At 60.3% G+C, this 17,360-nt stretch overlaps 2 protein-coding genes across 3 annotated transcripts in view; both read right to left on the reverse strand.

The window, feature by feature from the left end:
* The window catches only part of CRK (CRK proto-oncogene, adaptor protein), a 30,455-nt gene extending 26,831 nt beyond the window's left edge, over positions 1-3,624 (reverse strand). For both annotated transcript variants that reach the window (XM_075904505.1, XM_075904504.1), the window contains exon 1: positions 3,296-3,624. In XM_075904505.1, the coding sequence (XP_075760620.1) occupies positions 3,296-3,539 (244 nt within the window). In that variant the 5' untranslated portion in view covers positions 3,540-3,624. The remainder of the gene's footprint in view (positions 1-3,295) is intronic.
* Positions 3,625-4,028: 404 nt separating this feature from the next.
* On the reverse strand, positions 4,029-16,443 carry RSKR (ribosomal protein S6 kinase related). Its single transcript, XM_075904503.1, has 12 exons — positions 16,317-16,443; positions 14,443-14,694; positions 13,978-14,061; positions 13,821-13,889; positions 13,330-13,399; positions 12,848-12,955; positions 12,551-12,591; positions 12,218-12,245; positions 11,991-12,080; positions 11,780-11,868; positions 11,155-11,265; positions 4,029-11,031 (listed from the first exon to the last, which is right to left on the reverse strand). The coding sequence occupies exons 1-12, from the start codon at positions 16,362-16,364 to the stop codon at positions 10,807-10,809; spliced, it is 1,215 nt and encodes a 404-aa protein (XP_075760618.1). The 5' UTR covers positions 16,365-16,443; the 3' UTR covers positions 4,029-10,806.
* Between the last annotated feature and the right edge of the window lie 917 nt (positions 16,444-17,360).

Here is a 17,360-nt window from a genome sequence, read left to right on the forward strand (position 1 = left end):
GTATCACAGGAAATGTGGCAGAAGTGCATGCAGTGGTTCTTACCACCTGCAAGGAAGGAGTTACGTTTGTGCAGGCATGTACCTTACCAGTATTTCCTGAAGTTCTTAGTACAGTAAAACTCCATTGGTCCGGCATCTGATGGTCCCGCACTCCCGATGGTCCGGCACCATCAGGAACCCGGAAGTGCTCCAGGCAGCCAGACCATTGGAGCTGCTCTGCCCCCGGCTTCTCCGATTCAGCCACTGCTAAAACTGACCAGTGGCTGAATCTGGGAAGCCGGGGTTAGAACAGCTGGGGTGCGGCCGGGTAGGTCCCGTAGCTGTGGGACCAACTCAGCAGCACTCCAGCTGTCCCCGATTCAGCCGCGGCTGACTCCAGGAAGCCAGAGGCAGAGCTGCTCTGCCCTGGCTTCCTGGAATCAGCCCCTGATCAGTTTCAGCAGCAGCTGACTTGGGTACACCTGGGACAGAGCAGCTAGGGTGCTGCAGGGTTGGTCCCCGCAGCACCAAGGTGCAGCGACCAACCCGGCAGCCTCCCAGCTGCTCTGCCCCAGGCGTCCCCAAGAGCAGCTGGGGTGCTGCCGGGTTGGTCTCGCCGCGCCAAGGGTCGGCACTACCAGACCAACCCGGCAGCACTCCAGCTGCTCTGCTGCAGGTTTCCCTGATTCAGCTGCTGCTGAAACTGACCAGCAGCAGCTGAACCAGGGATGCCTGGGGCAGAGCCAGACTATCGGAAGGGGGGGCTATGAGGGGTCTGAGGTGGTATCCCCCCACCCCAGACCCCTCATAGCCCCCCCTTCCAATAGTTCGGCATATCTGATAATCCAGCACCCTCTGAGTCCTAAAGGTGCCGGATTATATTACATTTGTACTGTACTCTTTCCCCTCCATCCCATTACTTCATTCACTTATCTACATTGATGAGCAGTCATCTGTTGAAGTGGGCTTTACCCACAAAAGCTCACGATGTGTGTGTTAGGCTCTTTTTTGAGAAGGAAAGCAAAGTCCTTTTGGGACCCCAATTTTTCAGTAGTGATATCTGTCCCACTCCAAAAACATCTCCATATTCTAGTGACCCTGCCTCAGGAAAAGAAGGCTGTTTGTTTGCAGTAGGGATGTAAAAGGTTAACCAGTAAGCCTCACTTTTAGCAAGTAGCCCACTGAGGCAGCCCCTGTCCATGGCAGCCCAGCCAGGTTCCCTGCCCGCAGGTTATAAGATGGAACTCTGCTACTGAATGGCATAGACTAAGAAAAATACTAAAAAAGAGTGGACATTAAATTGCTAATAGTAAATACTGAAGTATTAAAAGTTAGGGATGCAAAAATCCCATTTAATCATTTAACCACTGAAGGTTATGTTTAACCAGTGAACTGCTTAAATGGAGGCTGCTCCAGCTGGGCTAGATTGCCTCCCCTCCCCCTGTCTGCAGCACGCACCATAGGCTGGGCTGCTGCAAGCGTCCCCTGCCCGCAATGGGCTGTTCTGGCCTCGCCGACACACCATTGGCCCAGAAAGACTAGAGCAGCCCTCTGCCCACAGCAGGTGGGGGGGCTGCTCCAGTCTGGCCCTGCTCCCAGTTAACCATAACTGGTAAGCATGACCCGGTACGGGTGAAGCTTACTGGTTAACCATTCACATCTCTGATAAAAATGCCAGGCTTCAGGGATCAAACTATTTTCTAAGTATTAGGGAGTCAGTGAGAGTTTTAATAGGGAGCAGATTATCTTGCAACTCCCTATTGCAAGCTTTCTTGCACCTTCCTCTGAATTGTGTGGTTCCGGCCTCCATCACAGAACAAACGTTGGATCAGATGGACCATGTGTTTTATCCAGTGTGAGAATTACTATGTTCCTATAATCCAAGCATCTTGCACACTACAAAACAAAAGCTAATACCCCAGCAGAAAGGCTGGCATATCTGCCATGCCCATTCTGGTGCCATTTTAAAGGCAGTGGTGCAGAAAATTCAGACTCAAAAGGTTTGACACCGGAATGGACCATTATGATAATTTATTCCGTCCAGCATGACACCAGCCATAACATTTCACGTATTAATTTCTCAAACCCAAAAACCTGTATTTGAATTTGGAAGAAGATGTCTTGTTAAATGTCCTATTTTGACTGCATTCAGTCAAGTGATAGAGAATCCATCACATTCTTTGTTAAATTGTTCCCAAAGTTAGCTGCTTCTCCACACAAAAGTTTACACTTATTTCCAGTTGAATTTGACTAGCTTCAACTTCCAGTCCCTACTGCTTATTGGGTCTTCTGATGTGTCTGTACAGGCAAACATGAGACTTTATTCCAGAATAAGTATCCTGGTTCCAAAGGTACTTAAATACCAGGTTCAATTCACCTTGTAACCGCCTCTTAAAGTTAAATACATTGAACTAATTTACTCTTGCTGAATTTCAGGTTTTCCAGAATAGCAAAGAGACTAATTTTTGGACTGTCTCGAAATTTTTCCATATTCTTTTTGGAGTGTGGCCAATAGAATGGAACACATTCTAATAATGGTTACAGTGATCCTCCACTCAAAAGTAGTATCTTACAGCTCAATATTTCCATTTATACATCCAAGGATCACATTACTCCTTTTAGCAACAGCGCTGCATTGGGAACTTGTGTCCAGCATGACTCCTAAATTCAGAAGCACTGCTTTTGGATACAGTCCTCCAGCCGGTAAGTATAACCACTTTTCTTTGATCCTATATGTATGATATTGTGTGACTGGATTAAAAACACAGTTTGACACTTGTATTTTCATGTATCAGATTTCAAGCCATTCTAGAAGGCATAACACATCTGCTTATTCTCCACAAATGAAAGGAGAAAATCAGGGTAATTTTGCTTAGCATCCACTTGTAACATCTCAGAGAGGTTACCGGTTTAAATACTTAAATTACGCAATTCAAATATTTCCTTTTCAGACTCGGTCATTTGGAGGTTTGAAATTAAACAAAGGAAATCTCCCCCCCCCCTTCAAGAATCTCTCATTAAAACGAGGAATTTAACGGTCTTTCCCCCACACCCCCAAGTCTCTACTATGCCAAATGTTTTCAAACGCCTCGTGCGATCGCTCCACGACCAGGCAGCGCTAGAGCGTCAGCTGCCTCCGGCGGGCGGGGCGATCCCCGAGCGACGGGCGATCTGGGGCGAGTGGCTGCCCCGCCGCGAGCGCTGCCGCAGGGGGCGGGAAAGCCCCGCGCCGCGCGGAGCCCGAGCAGGGGGCTGGGCCGCGCCCAGCGAGCGAGGCCCGGGTCGGACAACCCCCCCCCCGGCGCGGCGCACTCACCCGGGGCCCCGGGGCCCTCGCCGCCCGCCCTGCGGCCGCCCGCCGGCGCCAGGCTGTTGACGATGTAGTGCGAGACCCGCGAGCTCTCGGACACCGACAGCACGAAGTCCCCGGGGATGGTGCCCGAGTCCCGCACCAGGAAGGTCCCGTGGCGCTGCCCCTGCAGCAGCGACACCGCCTCGGCCCGGCTCAGCCGCCCCCAGTACCAGCTCGCCCGGTCCTCGGCGTCGAACTGCCCGGCCATGGGGGCCGCTCCCGCTGCGGGCCGCCGCCGCCCAAGCCCCCCGCTCGGCTCCGGGCCCCGCCACCCAAAATGGCGGCCCCTGCGCTGACCTCACCTACCAGACGTGACGACAAGTAGCCCGCGAAAAAGGGCGACGGTCCGGAGACGTCATCGTCCCGCGCAGGCCGCGCGGCCATTGGAAGGTCACGAGGGGCGGCCGCCATTTCTCTGCGGCTTTTCGAAGGGGCGCGCGCGGAGAGCCGCCATCGAGGGGAGGGCGTGGAACGGGCCGACTGGCGCGGCGGGTGCACCCGCCATTGGGGGACGGTCGCTGAGGGGGAGCGCGCCGCGGGTGGCAGGAGCAGGAGGAAGGTCCTGAGTACGTGCGGGACTGGACTATGCCGCCATGTGCAGAAGGTCGGCGACAGGCTGATTGGACGCCGGGGGGGGGGGGGGGGCGCCGCGCGCCTCTGCGGAAGCTGGCCCCGCCCCCACGCTGCGGGCCGGCTGGTAACGGTCGCTGCGCGCGCCCGGGCGGGAAAACACGGACTGCAACGGTCTGCGGCGGCCGTTGGTTGTGGCTGAGCGCCTGCGACAGGGCCCAGCAACCCCCCAGCCCAGGCGCAGAGTTGGGGTAACCGGACCCAGATCTGGAGCAGCCCGCTCCCTCAAGCCGCCCGGCCCGGCCGTGAGGCGCTGGGCTCTGTCTGCACTGCCGGGCTCCGCGGCAAACACGCGCCGGCCGCCAGCGAGCGTCCCCCCGCACGGCCAGGACAGCGCACCTGCGCGTTTCCGGGAGCCCCCCGCTGCCACGCCTGCCTTTGTGCCCCAGAGCTGTAGTGCAAAGAGGAGTTATCCTCGCCCAGAGGAGGCGCTGCTGGCCAAAGCCCTCGGCTCTGTTGAGTTTCTTGCGCAAAGATGTGCTTGAGGTGTGGACACTCCACCGGTTTTTGACCAAAACGGCTGTTTTTGCACAAAAACCTTGTAGTGTAGACATAGTCTAAGGTGCCACAGGACTGCGTGGTTTGAAAGTTACCCCTCTACGACCCTATGTCCAGACCGCAAAGAAAAGTCAGAAAAAGATACGCAAATTGCAAAGCACAATTTGCGTATCTTTTTCCGCTTTTTTTTTTTTCTTTCTTTCAGAAGAGGCTTCTCTGAAATTTGGCCAACTGCATGGGGCCAAATTTCGGAAAAACCTCCTCTTTCAGAACATCCCTTCTTCCTCATACAATGAGGACTACCGAGATGCCAAAAGAACACGTCTGCTTTTTGGGAAACTGTCCAGAAAAAAGACACGTTCCTTGGATGCGGTATAGCTTTTCCGGGATATCGCCAGTATCCCGGAAAAGCTCTGCAGTGTAGACATAGCCAGAAAGAAGCAGAGTGGTTGCTTCCCTCCAGGTAACAATTATTTACACTGGGTCTGATAGTAAACAAAAGTGTTCTTACTAAGTACACACAGTGGGATTTAAGTCAGTGTTTCTTAAACTGTGTTCCAAGGCAGTCGGAGGTGTGCCACGGAGAACAGAATTAAAAAAGATTTCAGTACCAGGTGGTATGGTCACCTGTTTTTCTAGCACCAACCACCACTTGGGCTTTTAGGACAAATAAGGCTGCTCACAAGTCACTGAGCTGATCACCAAGTCATTAGGCTTCCAGAACACCAGTAATGGCTCTCATTAATACATTTTAAACTATAAACAGACTCACACTTCATATTTCTAACTTCACATACAAGAATGATACACGGACCAAAATAAGATATACAGATCCAGCAAACTGTTACATTATAGGTTTCATGAGGTATTTTGTCTAAAGCACCTTTGACTTATTAATATTTATATTCATAAGCCACATTTCATAAAACAATAAGTGTTTGAATTAAAACCCTTGGCTGCAAATTGGGTAGCTGCAAAAGACTGTCTTTTAAGACAAGGTGAACCATTTTAATCAGGAAGGTGACTGAAGTACATAGCAGTTCCATGTTTGCTGTCTTGTTATTTACTCTGCATGACAAAGCTGTTTTTAAACTGTTGTTGCCCCAGTCAAAAAAACAAAGAGAATGCTAGGAGTCATTAAAAAAGGAATAGAGAATAAGACAGAAAATATCTTAATTCCTCTATATAAAACCATGCTATACCCACATTTTGAATACTAGTTACAGATATGGTCATCTCATCTCCAAAAAGATATACTGGCATCGGAAAAGGTTCAGAAAAGGGCAACAAAAATTATTAGGGGTTTGGAACGGGTCCCATGTGAAGAGAGATTAAAAAGACTCGGACTTTTCAGCTTAGACAAGAGGAGACTTACAAGGGTGAAGGGGGATATGATAGAGGTCTATAAAATAATGACTGGTTTTGAAAAAGTAAATAAGGAAAAGTTATTTACTTATTCCCACAATATAAGAACTAGGGATCACCAAATGAAATTAATGGGCAGTAGGTTTAAAACAAACAAAAGGAAGTTTTTCTTCACTCAGCACACAGTTTAATCTGTGGAACTCCTTGCCAGAGGATGTGGTGAAGGCTAGGACTTTAACAGGGTTCAAAAAAGAGCTGAATAGATTAATGGAGGTTAGGTGCATCAATGGTTATTAGCCAGGAAGAGTAGGAATGGTGTCCCTAGCCTCTGTTTCTCTGGAGGTGGGTGACAGGATGGGGGTGAGAAGCTTGCTTTAAGGCATTTGTTTGACTCTTTAGAGCCAGGTTTTATTAACTTAAGAGAATTAAAAATAACATGCGTTTTCAGCCATTGTGGCTGCCAACACACTTTGGTTAACGGTTTGCTGCTTTTTAGCAATTTGCTGTGGAGTTATTTTCGTTTTCAGGTTAGTAACTTTTTTTCAGAAACACGACAGAGCCTCACACAGAGCTTGCACCAGCACAACCTTTTTCTATCCCTGGATGCCAGGGAGGCCTCCACCCACCCCTCAATGGCAGACCAATCCTGAAGATGCCTGGAGGGATCCATATAAGGATCTCCTCCCATTTCCCTACCAATCTGTTAATAAAATCCCTAACAGTGGTTGCAGTAAAGAGCCCATCAGACTTACCCATGGAGACAGGATGATCTGGCACAACTCTCCCCTGGGATCCTGTTCATAATGCCAGATGTTTGAGAAGAAACAGGCGGCAGAGGAGCAGATAGGGTTAATGGACTACTTTACTGTTGACGCACATTTACCTTGGACCCCCAACACAATGTTGTGAGTGGCAATGATTTGGCACCAGTTAGACTTTATTTATTTTAGTATGTTAATTTGCCCATTTATTACTACTTTACATTAACCCTTATTTAGCTAAATTAACTTCCATACAATTAATATTAATAAGCAGGTGATGAATACAATTATATCTGCCCCTTTTTGTCATTTACTGGTTTTTAATTAAATTAGCATTACATACTGTTTTAATTAGCAGTTGGGGGGGGGGGGGCACGGCTTTGACCCTGCAAGTATTTTTGCAGAGCAAGTGTGAAGACTAAGCAAGACACTGTTCAGTGCAACTCTTTCTAGGCCGCAAGGACAAAAGGAAAAAAAGATGCTTAAAGGGCAATGCCTGCTCTAGCTAACCCCCCTGCTGCTGTTGTATTTTTTCCCCAAACAATTGTTTATTCTGGTAGTTTGGCTGTAACACAAGAGACCTACAGGCCACGTCCTGTATGTTGAGCAAGGCAAAGTTGTTAGTTTTGTGTGGGACCCTTCACCCAGAAAGCAGTTAGCTCACATCTGCTTGGGACCTTTTGCCCGGCTCCATGGCGGTGCAAGCGAGGGACTTTGCATGCCACAGGCGCACCCAAGAATGCCCTCGCGTTTCGCAGGAACATCGTTACTTAGAAAACCCAACATAACCAGTTGAGACCAGACTGAATAACTGGGTAGGACAGAAATTGTAAATGTGATCGAGAACCACAAAAGGCCCATGGTAATGAATTGACACGTGATAAGTTGAGATCAACGACATACTGACCTGCTGGAAAAAGACACGTCCCCATTAGCAAGGTGAGGAAATAAAAATGAGGGGAAAAGGAAACATCCCCTACTGAATATGCATCCAACATAACAATGTCAGGGTAACAGAATTCAAGTGGCATCCCAGCTAAGCATGGTAGGAGAAGGGGATGGAGTCTGTGGGAGGTGCCAGAAAAAGGCCATTGGTGATGATGGGGAAGACGACAGTTAACACCTCAGATTATTCTAGGCCAGTGGTTTTCAAACTTTTTGGCCCATGGCCCACCTGGCTCAATGCAAACCTTTCCACAGGCCCCCAGTCACTGTTAATTACATAATTACGCCCAAGCCATTTTGCTAGTGCTGCAGCTAGGAAGAATGATTTAATGGAACCAGTAAGAAAGGAAATATTACATTATGAAACCGATTAAGCACCTGAACTTTCTCATGTTAATTTATCAAACTTCATTTAAATAAAGTAAAATATTAAGTCCAACACCAAAGGTTTTAATGTCTGCTAGTTTCACAAACACTCATTACCTTGACTGGACATTGGGCATCTGCTGCTCCAGGGGACTCTGACTGGCCTGCCATGTACAGACGGCTGCTTTCCTCTGGCTGCGGCTCAGCTTCTAATCAAAGGGCTCCCCTTTAGGAGTAGCGGATCTCCCAGGGCAGGGGCGGCACGGCCTCCTGAGCAGAGCCTGGAACCAGGAAGATGCTGGCTCCTCCCTAAGGGGCTGGCCAACACGCTCTCTTCCGGCCTGTTAGTCTACAGCAGGGGTGAGCAATAATTTTTGGTGAGGGGCTACTCCAAGAATTTGGAAAGTGGTCAAGGGCCACACTTCCAAGATACGAATAGAGGAAGTGTGAGGGTCTGGGATGGAGGTGGGGGTAAGGGACTGAGATGCAGGAGAGGATTCTGAGCTGGAAGAGGGGTGCAGGGGTCAGAGGGGGGATGGCAGCTAGAGCTGGGAGGGGCTATAGGTGCAGGAGGTTTGGGTTCCATGGGGTAGAGGTGCAGGAGGCGGACAGAGGGGCTGGGATGCGAGAGGCAGGCTTTGGCCAGGAGGTGATCACCTACATGGCTCCAAGCCAGCTGGTCCCTCAGCCAGGCTTCCTGCTGGCCCCCCTCCTGCATATGCGGGGCCACGTGCTGCTCTGAATACTGCGAGCCTGGGAGGGGAGAAGCTTCTCATGCTGGCCCGGCCCCCAGCACAACCTTGCAGCTCTCACTGGCCTGTTTCCAGCCAATAGGAGCGGTCTGTTGCCCTGGCTGTCGTCTTGTGCCTCAGTTTCCTCCTCTGGAACCACTTCATCTCCTGCTCACACCTGCCCCCGCCGCTCACACCCTCCCCCAGTCACCCTGATCCAGCCCCCGCTGCCCAAGCCTCATCTCCGCTCCCGCTTCTGCCCACGGCCCCCAGCAGGTCCCAGTCTGACCCGCTTCAACACAGATGAGCCCAGCCACAGCCCCCACCGAAACTGGTGGGAGCCCCAATCCCCCCCACCCTCCATCAGCCATTGCAGGGCCAGCGGCACAGGGGGGAGGCAGAGCCCGCTGCCTGCTCTCCCAGCGGCCAGTGTGGGGCGCAGTGCCTTCTGCTGCTTGGGCGAAAGGACGCTTTCGGCATTACGGCGTCCCTTGGCAGGGCGGGGCGGAAACGGAAATTGGTGAAGAGGAAGTGACATCAGCGAGGAAGCCATCTCTGCGACGAGAGGGGACCAAGCTTGTTCTGGGGGAGTCCCAGACCCGCCCCGCACATCAGAGCCCCTCCCCCGTTCTCCAGGCTGCTATTTGAAACCCACCAGCTTCTAAAAGCCCCGCCCCAGCCTTGCGGGAGTGATGACTGGACCCAGGCTTCAACTGATGCCAGGGGACAAATGATGAGAAAGCGGGTCGGGGTGGGGTCGGGGTTTAAATCGAGGGAGCCGGACTGGGCCCCCGAGCAGAGAACCCTGGACAGCGCCCACGGCTCCTCGGCTGTCCAGGGAGCCAGCGCACCTGCCCAGAGGAACGCTGGGAGAAGCAGGGCCCATGCTCGCAGAGCCCCCCTCGGCTGGCCTCCTCCTCCTGGCGCTGCGTACGGCGGCTTTCGCCAGGGCCAGGCGGAGGGGGACGAGGGCTCGCAACTGGGGGGCCACGGCGGGGTGGGCGTAAATGCAAGGGGGAGGGAAAAGGGCAGCCAGAGCCTCAGCAGGAGCCGGGAGAGGGGCTGCAACCGGGCACACTGAGGCAGGCGGGTGCCAGGCTGTTCCTACGCCGCAGAAGGGGCAGGCGTCTGGGAGGGGGTGAACCGTGCCAAGTACACGCCCGTGCTCACGGCTCCGTGGAGGAGCCACCAACTGATGTCCCCGAAGGGGCGCCGGGCCGTGCACACCTGCCCTGGTTGCAGGGCGGGGGGGGGGGGTGGAGGCTGCTTGGCTCCTGTGGGGGGCAGGGCTGGGGTGCTTACTTCCTCCAGCCTCACCTTCACCATCCATGCAGCCCTGGGGGGGAGGGAGCAGCGCCCAGCAAGCGCCTGCCCATCTGGGAACGGTGCCCTCGCTGTGCCCTCAGCTGGGGCCCACAAATGATTAATCCAACATGTTGGGAGCTCCCCCTGCAGCCTCCCTTCCTCCCCACACAGCCACCGCCACGCGGCCCCGCAGCCACACAGCCACCGCCACGCGGCCCCGCAGCCACACAGCCACCGCCACGCGGCCCCGCAGCCACACAGCCACCGCCACGCGGCCCCGCAGCCACACCGCCACGCGGCCCCGCAGCCACACCGCCACGCGGCCCCGCAGCCACACAGCCACCGCCACGCGGCCCCGCAGCCACACAGCCACCGCCACGCGGCCCCGCAGCCACACAGCCACCGCCACGCGGCCCCGCAGCCACACCGCCACGCGGCCCCGCAGCCACACAGCCACCGCCACGCGGCCCCGCAGCCACACCGCCACCGTCACGCGGCCTACTGGAAATGCCACTTACTGCTTGGTAACCTTCCCCACGGTGCTCTGATACAGAGCAGGGGCCCGCTGCCGGTCCCCAGGGGAATGCATGAGCCTGGCCCAGCCAGTCTAACCTGAGAAAGGGGAGGGCCTGCGGCCTGGCCTGGGGACAGGGGGTGCCACGGAGGGGAGCCGATTCCTAGCTACTGGCCCAGGGAAGAGCCACGGCTGGCGGAGGGGCGGGGTGCCCTTGGCTGCTCTCCGAGGCGCAGGGGAGCAGGGCCACAACGGGGATTTCCTGAGCCTGTTGAACAGGGCCCTGCCTGCAACCGTCAGGAGACGGAGTCTCGCAGGTGGCCTGGTCTCAGCAGGCCGGAGGAGCGGGCCCGCTCTGCCTCAGTCAGGCCAGGGGCGGCTCAGGGAGGCCAGGAGGTCACAGTCAAAATCTGCAAAGGCACCGGAAGGTCCCAGGGCTGTCGCCTCCGCTTGCCGCGCAGCCACAACGCACGGCACCGGCTGCTTCTGCAGGAGCTCGGCGTCGAAGCTCACGCCCCGGAAGAAGAGGTGGCTCTCGAAGTGGTGGAGGTAGCGCGGGCGGCGCAGGGGGTTCCGGCAGAGGAGCTGGGGAGGGAGAACCCGCCAGTGAGAAGGGGCTGCATGTGCAGGAGACAGGCTCGGGCCGGGAAAGGGGAGGGACCAGGCGGGGCCGGGGAGCCGAGGTGCAGGAGGGCGGGAGGCACCTACCTCGCTGAGCAGGAGAGAGAGCCCCCGGCTCAGGCAGCCTGGGCTCTCGTAGCTGCAGCGGTTCACGCTCGCCAGCATGGCCAGGTGGTCTCGCTCTGGAGGAACCGGGAACTGGGGGCAACAGGGCAGGGTGATCAGGGCCTGGGAGGAAGCGTTTCCAAAGTGCAGCAGAGGGTGCGGCCTCCCCCTGCTGCCTCTGCACAGGCCTGGCCCCAAGATCCAGGCTGCAGCGTGAGCACCGCACGCCGGCCGCACGCACCCACCCACCCGACCCTCTGTGCTTCCGGCCCTCAGCTGGCCAGAGGCTCTCGGGGCTCCAGCCCTTCCCTGGGCTGTTGCACAAGAGCCACAATGCAGCCCCTGGCCCGGGAGGGGCAGGGAACCGGGCAGCAGACTGGCCGTGCTGGGGGGGCTGCAGACTGGAGGCAGCCTTCGCAGCAAGACGCCCGGTGACCCGGCCAGCAGCCTCTGGGAGAGGCAGGGAAGACGAGTTTCTCCTTCCCACTGCCCAGTGGGGCTCCGTGGCCTCGGAGGGCCCCATGCAGGAGGGATGCTGCCCCGACTCCTCCCCTCCCTACCACAGAGAATCTGCCCCCTCAGGCTCTCGCCAGCCCTGTCGCCTCACCTGCCCTGCAGCCAGGGTAAAAAGCAGGACGCCCAGCGACCACCAGTCCGCAGAATGGCTGTAGGGGCCTCCGCTCAGCACTTCCGGGGCTGCCGGTGCCAAGCAAGAGAGTGTCAGGGTCCACGCTGGGCCCGCCCCCCCGCCCGGCCCCTCGCCCGGCCCCCCGCCCCCCCGCCCGGCCCCGCCAGGCCCCCCGCCCCGCCCCGCTTACCCATGTACTGCAGGGTCCCGCAGATGGTGGACGCCCGCTCCCCTCGGCGCAGGTGGCGGGAGAGGCCGAAGTCTGTCAGCTTCACGTGCCCTGGGCGCACACGCGGCGTCAGTGCCCTGCCAGAGCCTGCCCGGCACCCCGCCAGCCTGGCTGCCCTCCCAGCCCCCGCCCTGCCCAGATGCTGGCAGCACAGGCCCCCCCAGCCCCCGCCGCCCCGGGCTACGTACCTCGTTCATCCAGGAGGATGTTCTCCATCTGGAAAGGAGAGAGGCCAGAGGTCACATGGCTTCCCCACCCAGGGAGGGCGCCTGCCCAGGCCCCACACAGCGGCCAGTGTGAGGAGACCAGCCCTCTCCAAGCCACCCAGGTCCCGCCACGGGCTGGGTCAGGCCTCGGGCAGCACTCGCCAAACTAGTGGGGGAAAGAGCAGCCGCCCACTTGCTCCCCCTCCCTGCGGAGCAGGAGAACCAGCTCCCACCCCACCCGACGAGCGTCTGGGTGGGGAGGGAAAGGACCCCCAGCGTCCGGCGGACTGGCACCCAGCCGCCGGGAGCACGTACCTTCACGTCACGGTGCATAATGCCCAGGTCGTGCAGATAACCTGGAGGAGGAGAAAGGAGGAGGAGGGTCACCAGAGCCCCACCGGGCACGGCTGGAGGAGCCACAGGCCTGGCCCAGCATCTGGGCTCTCGTCGCTTCTGAGGATCCAGAAGAAGCTGTGACGCCCTCAACTCCGGCCCCTCTACCCTGAGCCTCCGTCCCAGGCCCGGGGATCCCTGGGCAGCCCCAGCCACACGGCCCCAGGGGAACCCCAGGGACGGTCTGGTGCAGCCCAGGCGCCTCCGCGGGTCACTCACCCAGCACCAGAACCAGCTCGGCTGCAAAGAGGCGAATGGAGGCTTCTGTCAAGCGCCCCGCGGCGGCCCAGAGCGAGTACAGGTCTCCGGTGCTGCAGTACGTGCACACTGCAAGGGGGCAAGACGGACAGACCGACGTGACGGCTCGCAGGTGGAGGGCCAGGGCGTCAGGCAAACGCCATCCGCTCCCCCTTCCTGCAGATCAGAGACCTCCGCAGACCCTGCCTCCACAGCCCCAGGCTGATCCCGGCAGCGGGCTGCTCCCCTTCGCAGCCAGAGGGCCAGGAGGACGGAGCCAGGCCGGGGCCTCTCTCCTGCTCGGACGACCCAGCCGGGGGGAGGAGAGCGCGCTGCAAAGCGGCTCCTTATCCGCAGGCATCGGGAGCACCAGAGCCACTGAGGGGGAGCAAGAGGCTTCATGTCGGTCACACGTGGGGGGGGGTCTACGCTAGGGGAGCCCCGGGGGGCAGGTGGTGACTCACTAATGAAGAGATGCCGCTGTCCCTGCCAGCTGTCCCCTAAGCAGTGAACAAATGGGTGGCTGACCTGCCTCTGGGGACAGAAAAACAGGACTCATGAGAACGGGAGCTGGGGCAGGGGGACAGTCAGGGAGGAGAGGGGGCTGGGGCAGGGGGACAGTCAGGGAGGAGAGGGGGCTGGGGCAGGGGGACAGTCAGGGAGGAGAGGGGGCTGGGGCAGGGGGACAGTCAGGGAGGAGAGGGGGCTGGGGCAGGGGGACAGTCAGGGAGGAGAGGGGGCTGGGGCAGCAGGAACAGGAAGGCTCAGTCCCTCTCACCAAGCATCCGAACCCGCCACCTCGAGACACAGCCCCACCCCCACGGCATCTCAGAGGAGCCAGCTGCCCCCGATCCTCGGAGGGGCACTGGGCAAGTGCTCCTCCCAACGCCACCCCTCCGGAGGGAGCCGCCCGCCCCTCCAGTGCGCCCCACGCCCCACGCCGGGCCGCAGCTACCTGGATGCTGACTTCCTCCTTGCACTGCTTCAGGGTGTCCCGCCGCAGCACCTCCCCTTTGGGGACCACCTGCGAGAGAGGGAATCGTGGGCCTGGCGAGCTAGCCGGGAGAGCGGGCCAGGCCCAGGGAAGGGGGCTGTGTCTGAGGGGCACCCACCTTCACAGCAAAGACCTTCTCCTGCCCGCAGTCCAGCACCTTCAGCACCGTCCCGAAGGAGCCTTTGGCAACAAAGCCCAGAATCTACAGGGAAGGAGCCAGAGCGGGGGACGGGGGTGAGTGCTCCTGCCCGTACGGCCTGGGCCCTCCGCTAGGACAAGCCCTGGGCGTCTCCTGGCCGGAGCCCCGAAGCAGGCTGGGTGGGAAGGCGTCCCCTCGGATCTAGACGGGACCCCAACGGCTGGGGGGCAGGCCCCTGCCGGGGGGCACGTCCTCGCTCCAGCACTTGGCTCAGAGAGGAAAGGCCGGTTGTTGCCCAGGGCTGGAGGCAGGAGGCCTCGCGAAGCTTGTGGCTGTGGTGTCCAGCGCTGCTGGGCTCCCCGACTCCAGCTCGGGACCTGGGGCCGCCGAGGGCCCTGCCCTAGCCAGGACTCATTCCCAGCCCCCATTGGGCCAGCCCCGCACCTTGAGCTCCTGCTGTCCCACCGGAGGCCGGACGGGGAACTCCGGGAGGAAGAGCGAGACGAACTGCGGGATTGGCCACTCCGACGCCACCTTCTCCGCCAGCCGGGGCAGCTGCTCGCCGGGGCACCGCTGCGGCTGCGCCCTCCTCCTCGCGCCCCAGCAACGCTCCAGCCCCGACACTGGGCCCCCGATGCCAGCCACGAGGCTCCTCCAGCGCCGCACCCAGGGCAGCTCAGCTACCAAGCCCCTGCCCTGCGAAGCCAGGGAACTGTGAGCCCCCTGCAGCCAGCTCTGGGGCAGGGCCGGGCCCCTCGCAGCGGTGTGGAACAGGGAATCGCGAGCCCCCCCCTGCAGCCAGCTCTGGGGCAGGGCCGGGCCCCTCGCAGCAGTGTGGAACAGGGAATCGCGAGCCCCCCCCTGCAGCCAGCTCTGGGGCAGGGCCGGGCCCCTCGCAGCGGTGTGGAACAGGGAATCGCGAGCCCCCCCCTGCAGCCAGCTCTGGGGCAGGGCCGGGCCCCTCGCAGCAGTGTGGAACAGGGAATCGCGAGCCCCCCCCTGCAGCCAGCTCTGGGGCAGGGCCGGGCCCCTCGCAGCAGTGTGGAACAGGGAATCGCGAGCTCCCCCCTGCAGCCAGCTCTGGGGCAGGGCCAGGCCCCTCACAGCAGTGTGGAACAGGGAATCGCGAGCCCCCCCCTGCAGCCAGCTCTGGGGCAGGGCCGGGCCCCTCGCAGCAGTGTGGAACAGGGAATCGCGAGCCCCCCCCTGCAGCCAGCTCTGGGGCAGGGCCGGGCCCCTCGCAGCGGTGTGGAACAGGGAATCGCGAGCCCCCCCCTGCAGCCAGCTCTGGGGCAGGGCCGGGCCCCTCGCAGCGGTGTGGAACAGGGAATCGCGAGCCCCCCCCTGCAGCCAGCTCTGGGGCAGGGCCGGGCCCCTCGCAGCAGTGTGGAACAGGGAATCGCGAGCTCCCCCCTGCAGCCAGCTCTGGGGCAGGGCCGGGCCCCTCGCAGCAGTGTGGAACAGGGAATCGCGAGCTCCCCCCTGCAGCCAGCTCTGGGGCAGGGCCGGGCCCCTCGCAGCGGTGTGGAACAGGGAATCGCGAGCCCCCCCCCTGCAGCCAGCTCTGGGGTAGGGTCGGGTCCCCGGCAGTGGCGTGGAACAGGGAATCGCGACCCCCCCCCCTGCAGCCAGCTCTGGGGCAGGGCCCCCCGCAGCGGCGTGGAACAGGGAATTGCGACCCCCCCCCCGCAGTGGCGTGGAACAGGGAATCGCGAGCCCCCCCCGCAGCCAGCTCTGGGGTAGGGTCGGGTCCCCGGCAGTGGCGTGGAACAGGGAATCGCGACCCCCCCCCCCTGCAGCCAGCTCTGGGGCAGGGCCCCCCGCAGCGGCGTGGAACAGGGAATTGCGACCCCCCCCCCCGCAGCGGCGTGGAACAGGGAATCGCGAGCCCCCCCTGCAGCCAGCTCTGGGGCAGGGCCCCCCGCAGCGGCGTGGAACAGGGAATCGCGACCCCCCCCCCCCCCGCAGCGGCGTGGAACAGGGAATCGCGACCCCCCCCCCCCCCCGCAGCGGCGTGGAACAGGGAATTGCGACCCCCCCCCCCGCAGCGGCGTGGAACAGGGAATCGCGAGCCCCCCCTGCAGCCAGCTCTGGGGCAGGGCCCCCCGCAGCGGCGTGGAACAGGGAATCGCGACCCCCCCCCCCGCAGCGGCGTGGAACAGGGAATCGCGACCCCCCCCCCCGCAGCGGCGTGGAACAGGGAATTGCGACCCCTCCCCCCGCAGCGGCGTGGAACAGGGAACCGCGACCCCCCCCCAGCGGCGTGGCACTGACACGTGGGCGGCATCGCGCCGAGACCGCCCGGCCCCGCCACAGACCTTGAGGGGCCCCGTCGGGGCCTGGGGGTCGCTGCTGGCCGCGCCCATCGCGCCTCCTGCCCCGGCCGCTAATCGCCCGCCGGCCCGGTTACGTAACAGCCCGCCCGTGCCCTGCACAATGCAAATAGCGCCCCGCCCACTCATGCATAATGCAAACGAAACCCCGCCCCCATGCATAGCGCAACTAGCGACCTGACCCCGCCCCCCACCGTGCCATGCTGGCCCCGCCCATTTGCGTGTTCCCTGCTCCTCGTGCCGCCCCCTCCCCGCCCCAGGGCTGCTCTATTCAGGACCTGGGCCCAGGACTGCAGCCATGGGGGGGGGGGGGGCTGCCGGCCCCTGGCACTGTGGGGCCTGGCCATGGGGGGCGGTGCCAGGGATCTGCAAAGAACTGGAGCCAGGATCCATCCCCCTCCCTCGGCCAGCAGCTGCTCCCAGCCCACCCAGGGAGGGGCCAGGCGGGCAGGGGGCTGCTGAGCAAAGGTGCTGGAGGGGAGGAGTGGGGGTCTCTGAGCCAGGAGCCGCCACAGCCAGGCCTGTGCCTAAGCCCCTGCTGCAGCCGAGGGCGGCCACTGCGAGCACAGTAGGGCCAGGGCCAGACCCAGGGCCGGGAGACTGGAGATCTTCCCCAGGAAACAGGTGAAGCCAAGAGGTTCATGTGAGCTGGACTCAGGCTAATCCACAAGCAAGGGGGAGGGGAGTAACAGCTCAGCTCCAATGGCCCCCATGCTGGCCAGAGGTGGCATTCACGAGGCACTGCCAGGAACGGGGCCGCCAGGCTGGATCCGGAAGGAGGGGCCCTGCCAGGAACGGGGCCGCCAGGCTGGATCCGGAAGGCGGGGGCCTGCCAGGAACGGGGCCGCCAGGCTGGATCCGGAGGGCAGGGCCCTGCCAGGAACGGGGCTGCCAGGCTGGATCCGGAGGGCAGGGCCCTGCCAGGAACGGGGCCACCAGGCTGGATCCGGAAGGAGGGGCCCTGCCTGGAACGGGGCCACCAGGCTGGATCCGGAAGGAGGGGCCCTGCCTGGAACGGGGCTGCCAGGC

Source organism: Pelodiscus sinensis, chromosome 21 (genome assembly GCF_049634645.1).
Source record: "Pelodiscus sinensis isolate JC-2024 chromosome 21, ASM4963464v1, whole genome shotgun sequence".
In the NCBI taxonomy this organism is placed as follows: domain Eukaryota; kingdom Metazoa; phylum Chordata; order Testudines; family Trionychidae; genus Pelodiscus; species Pelodiscus sinensis.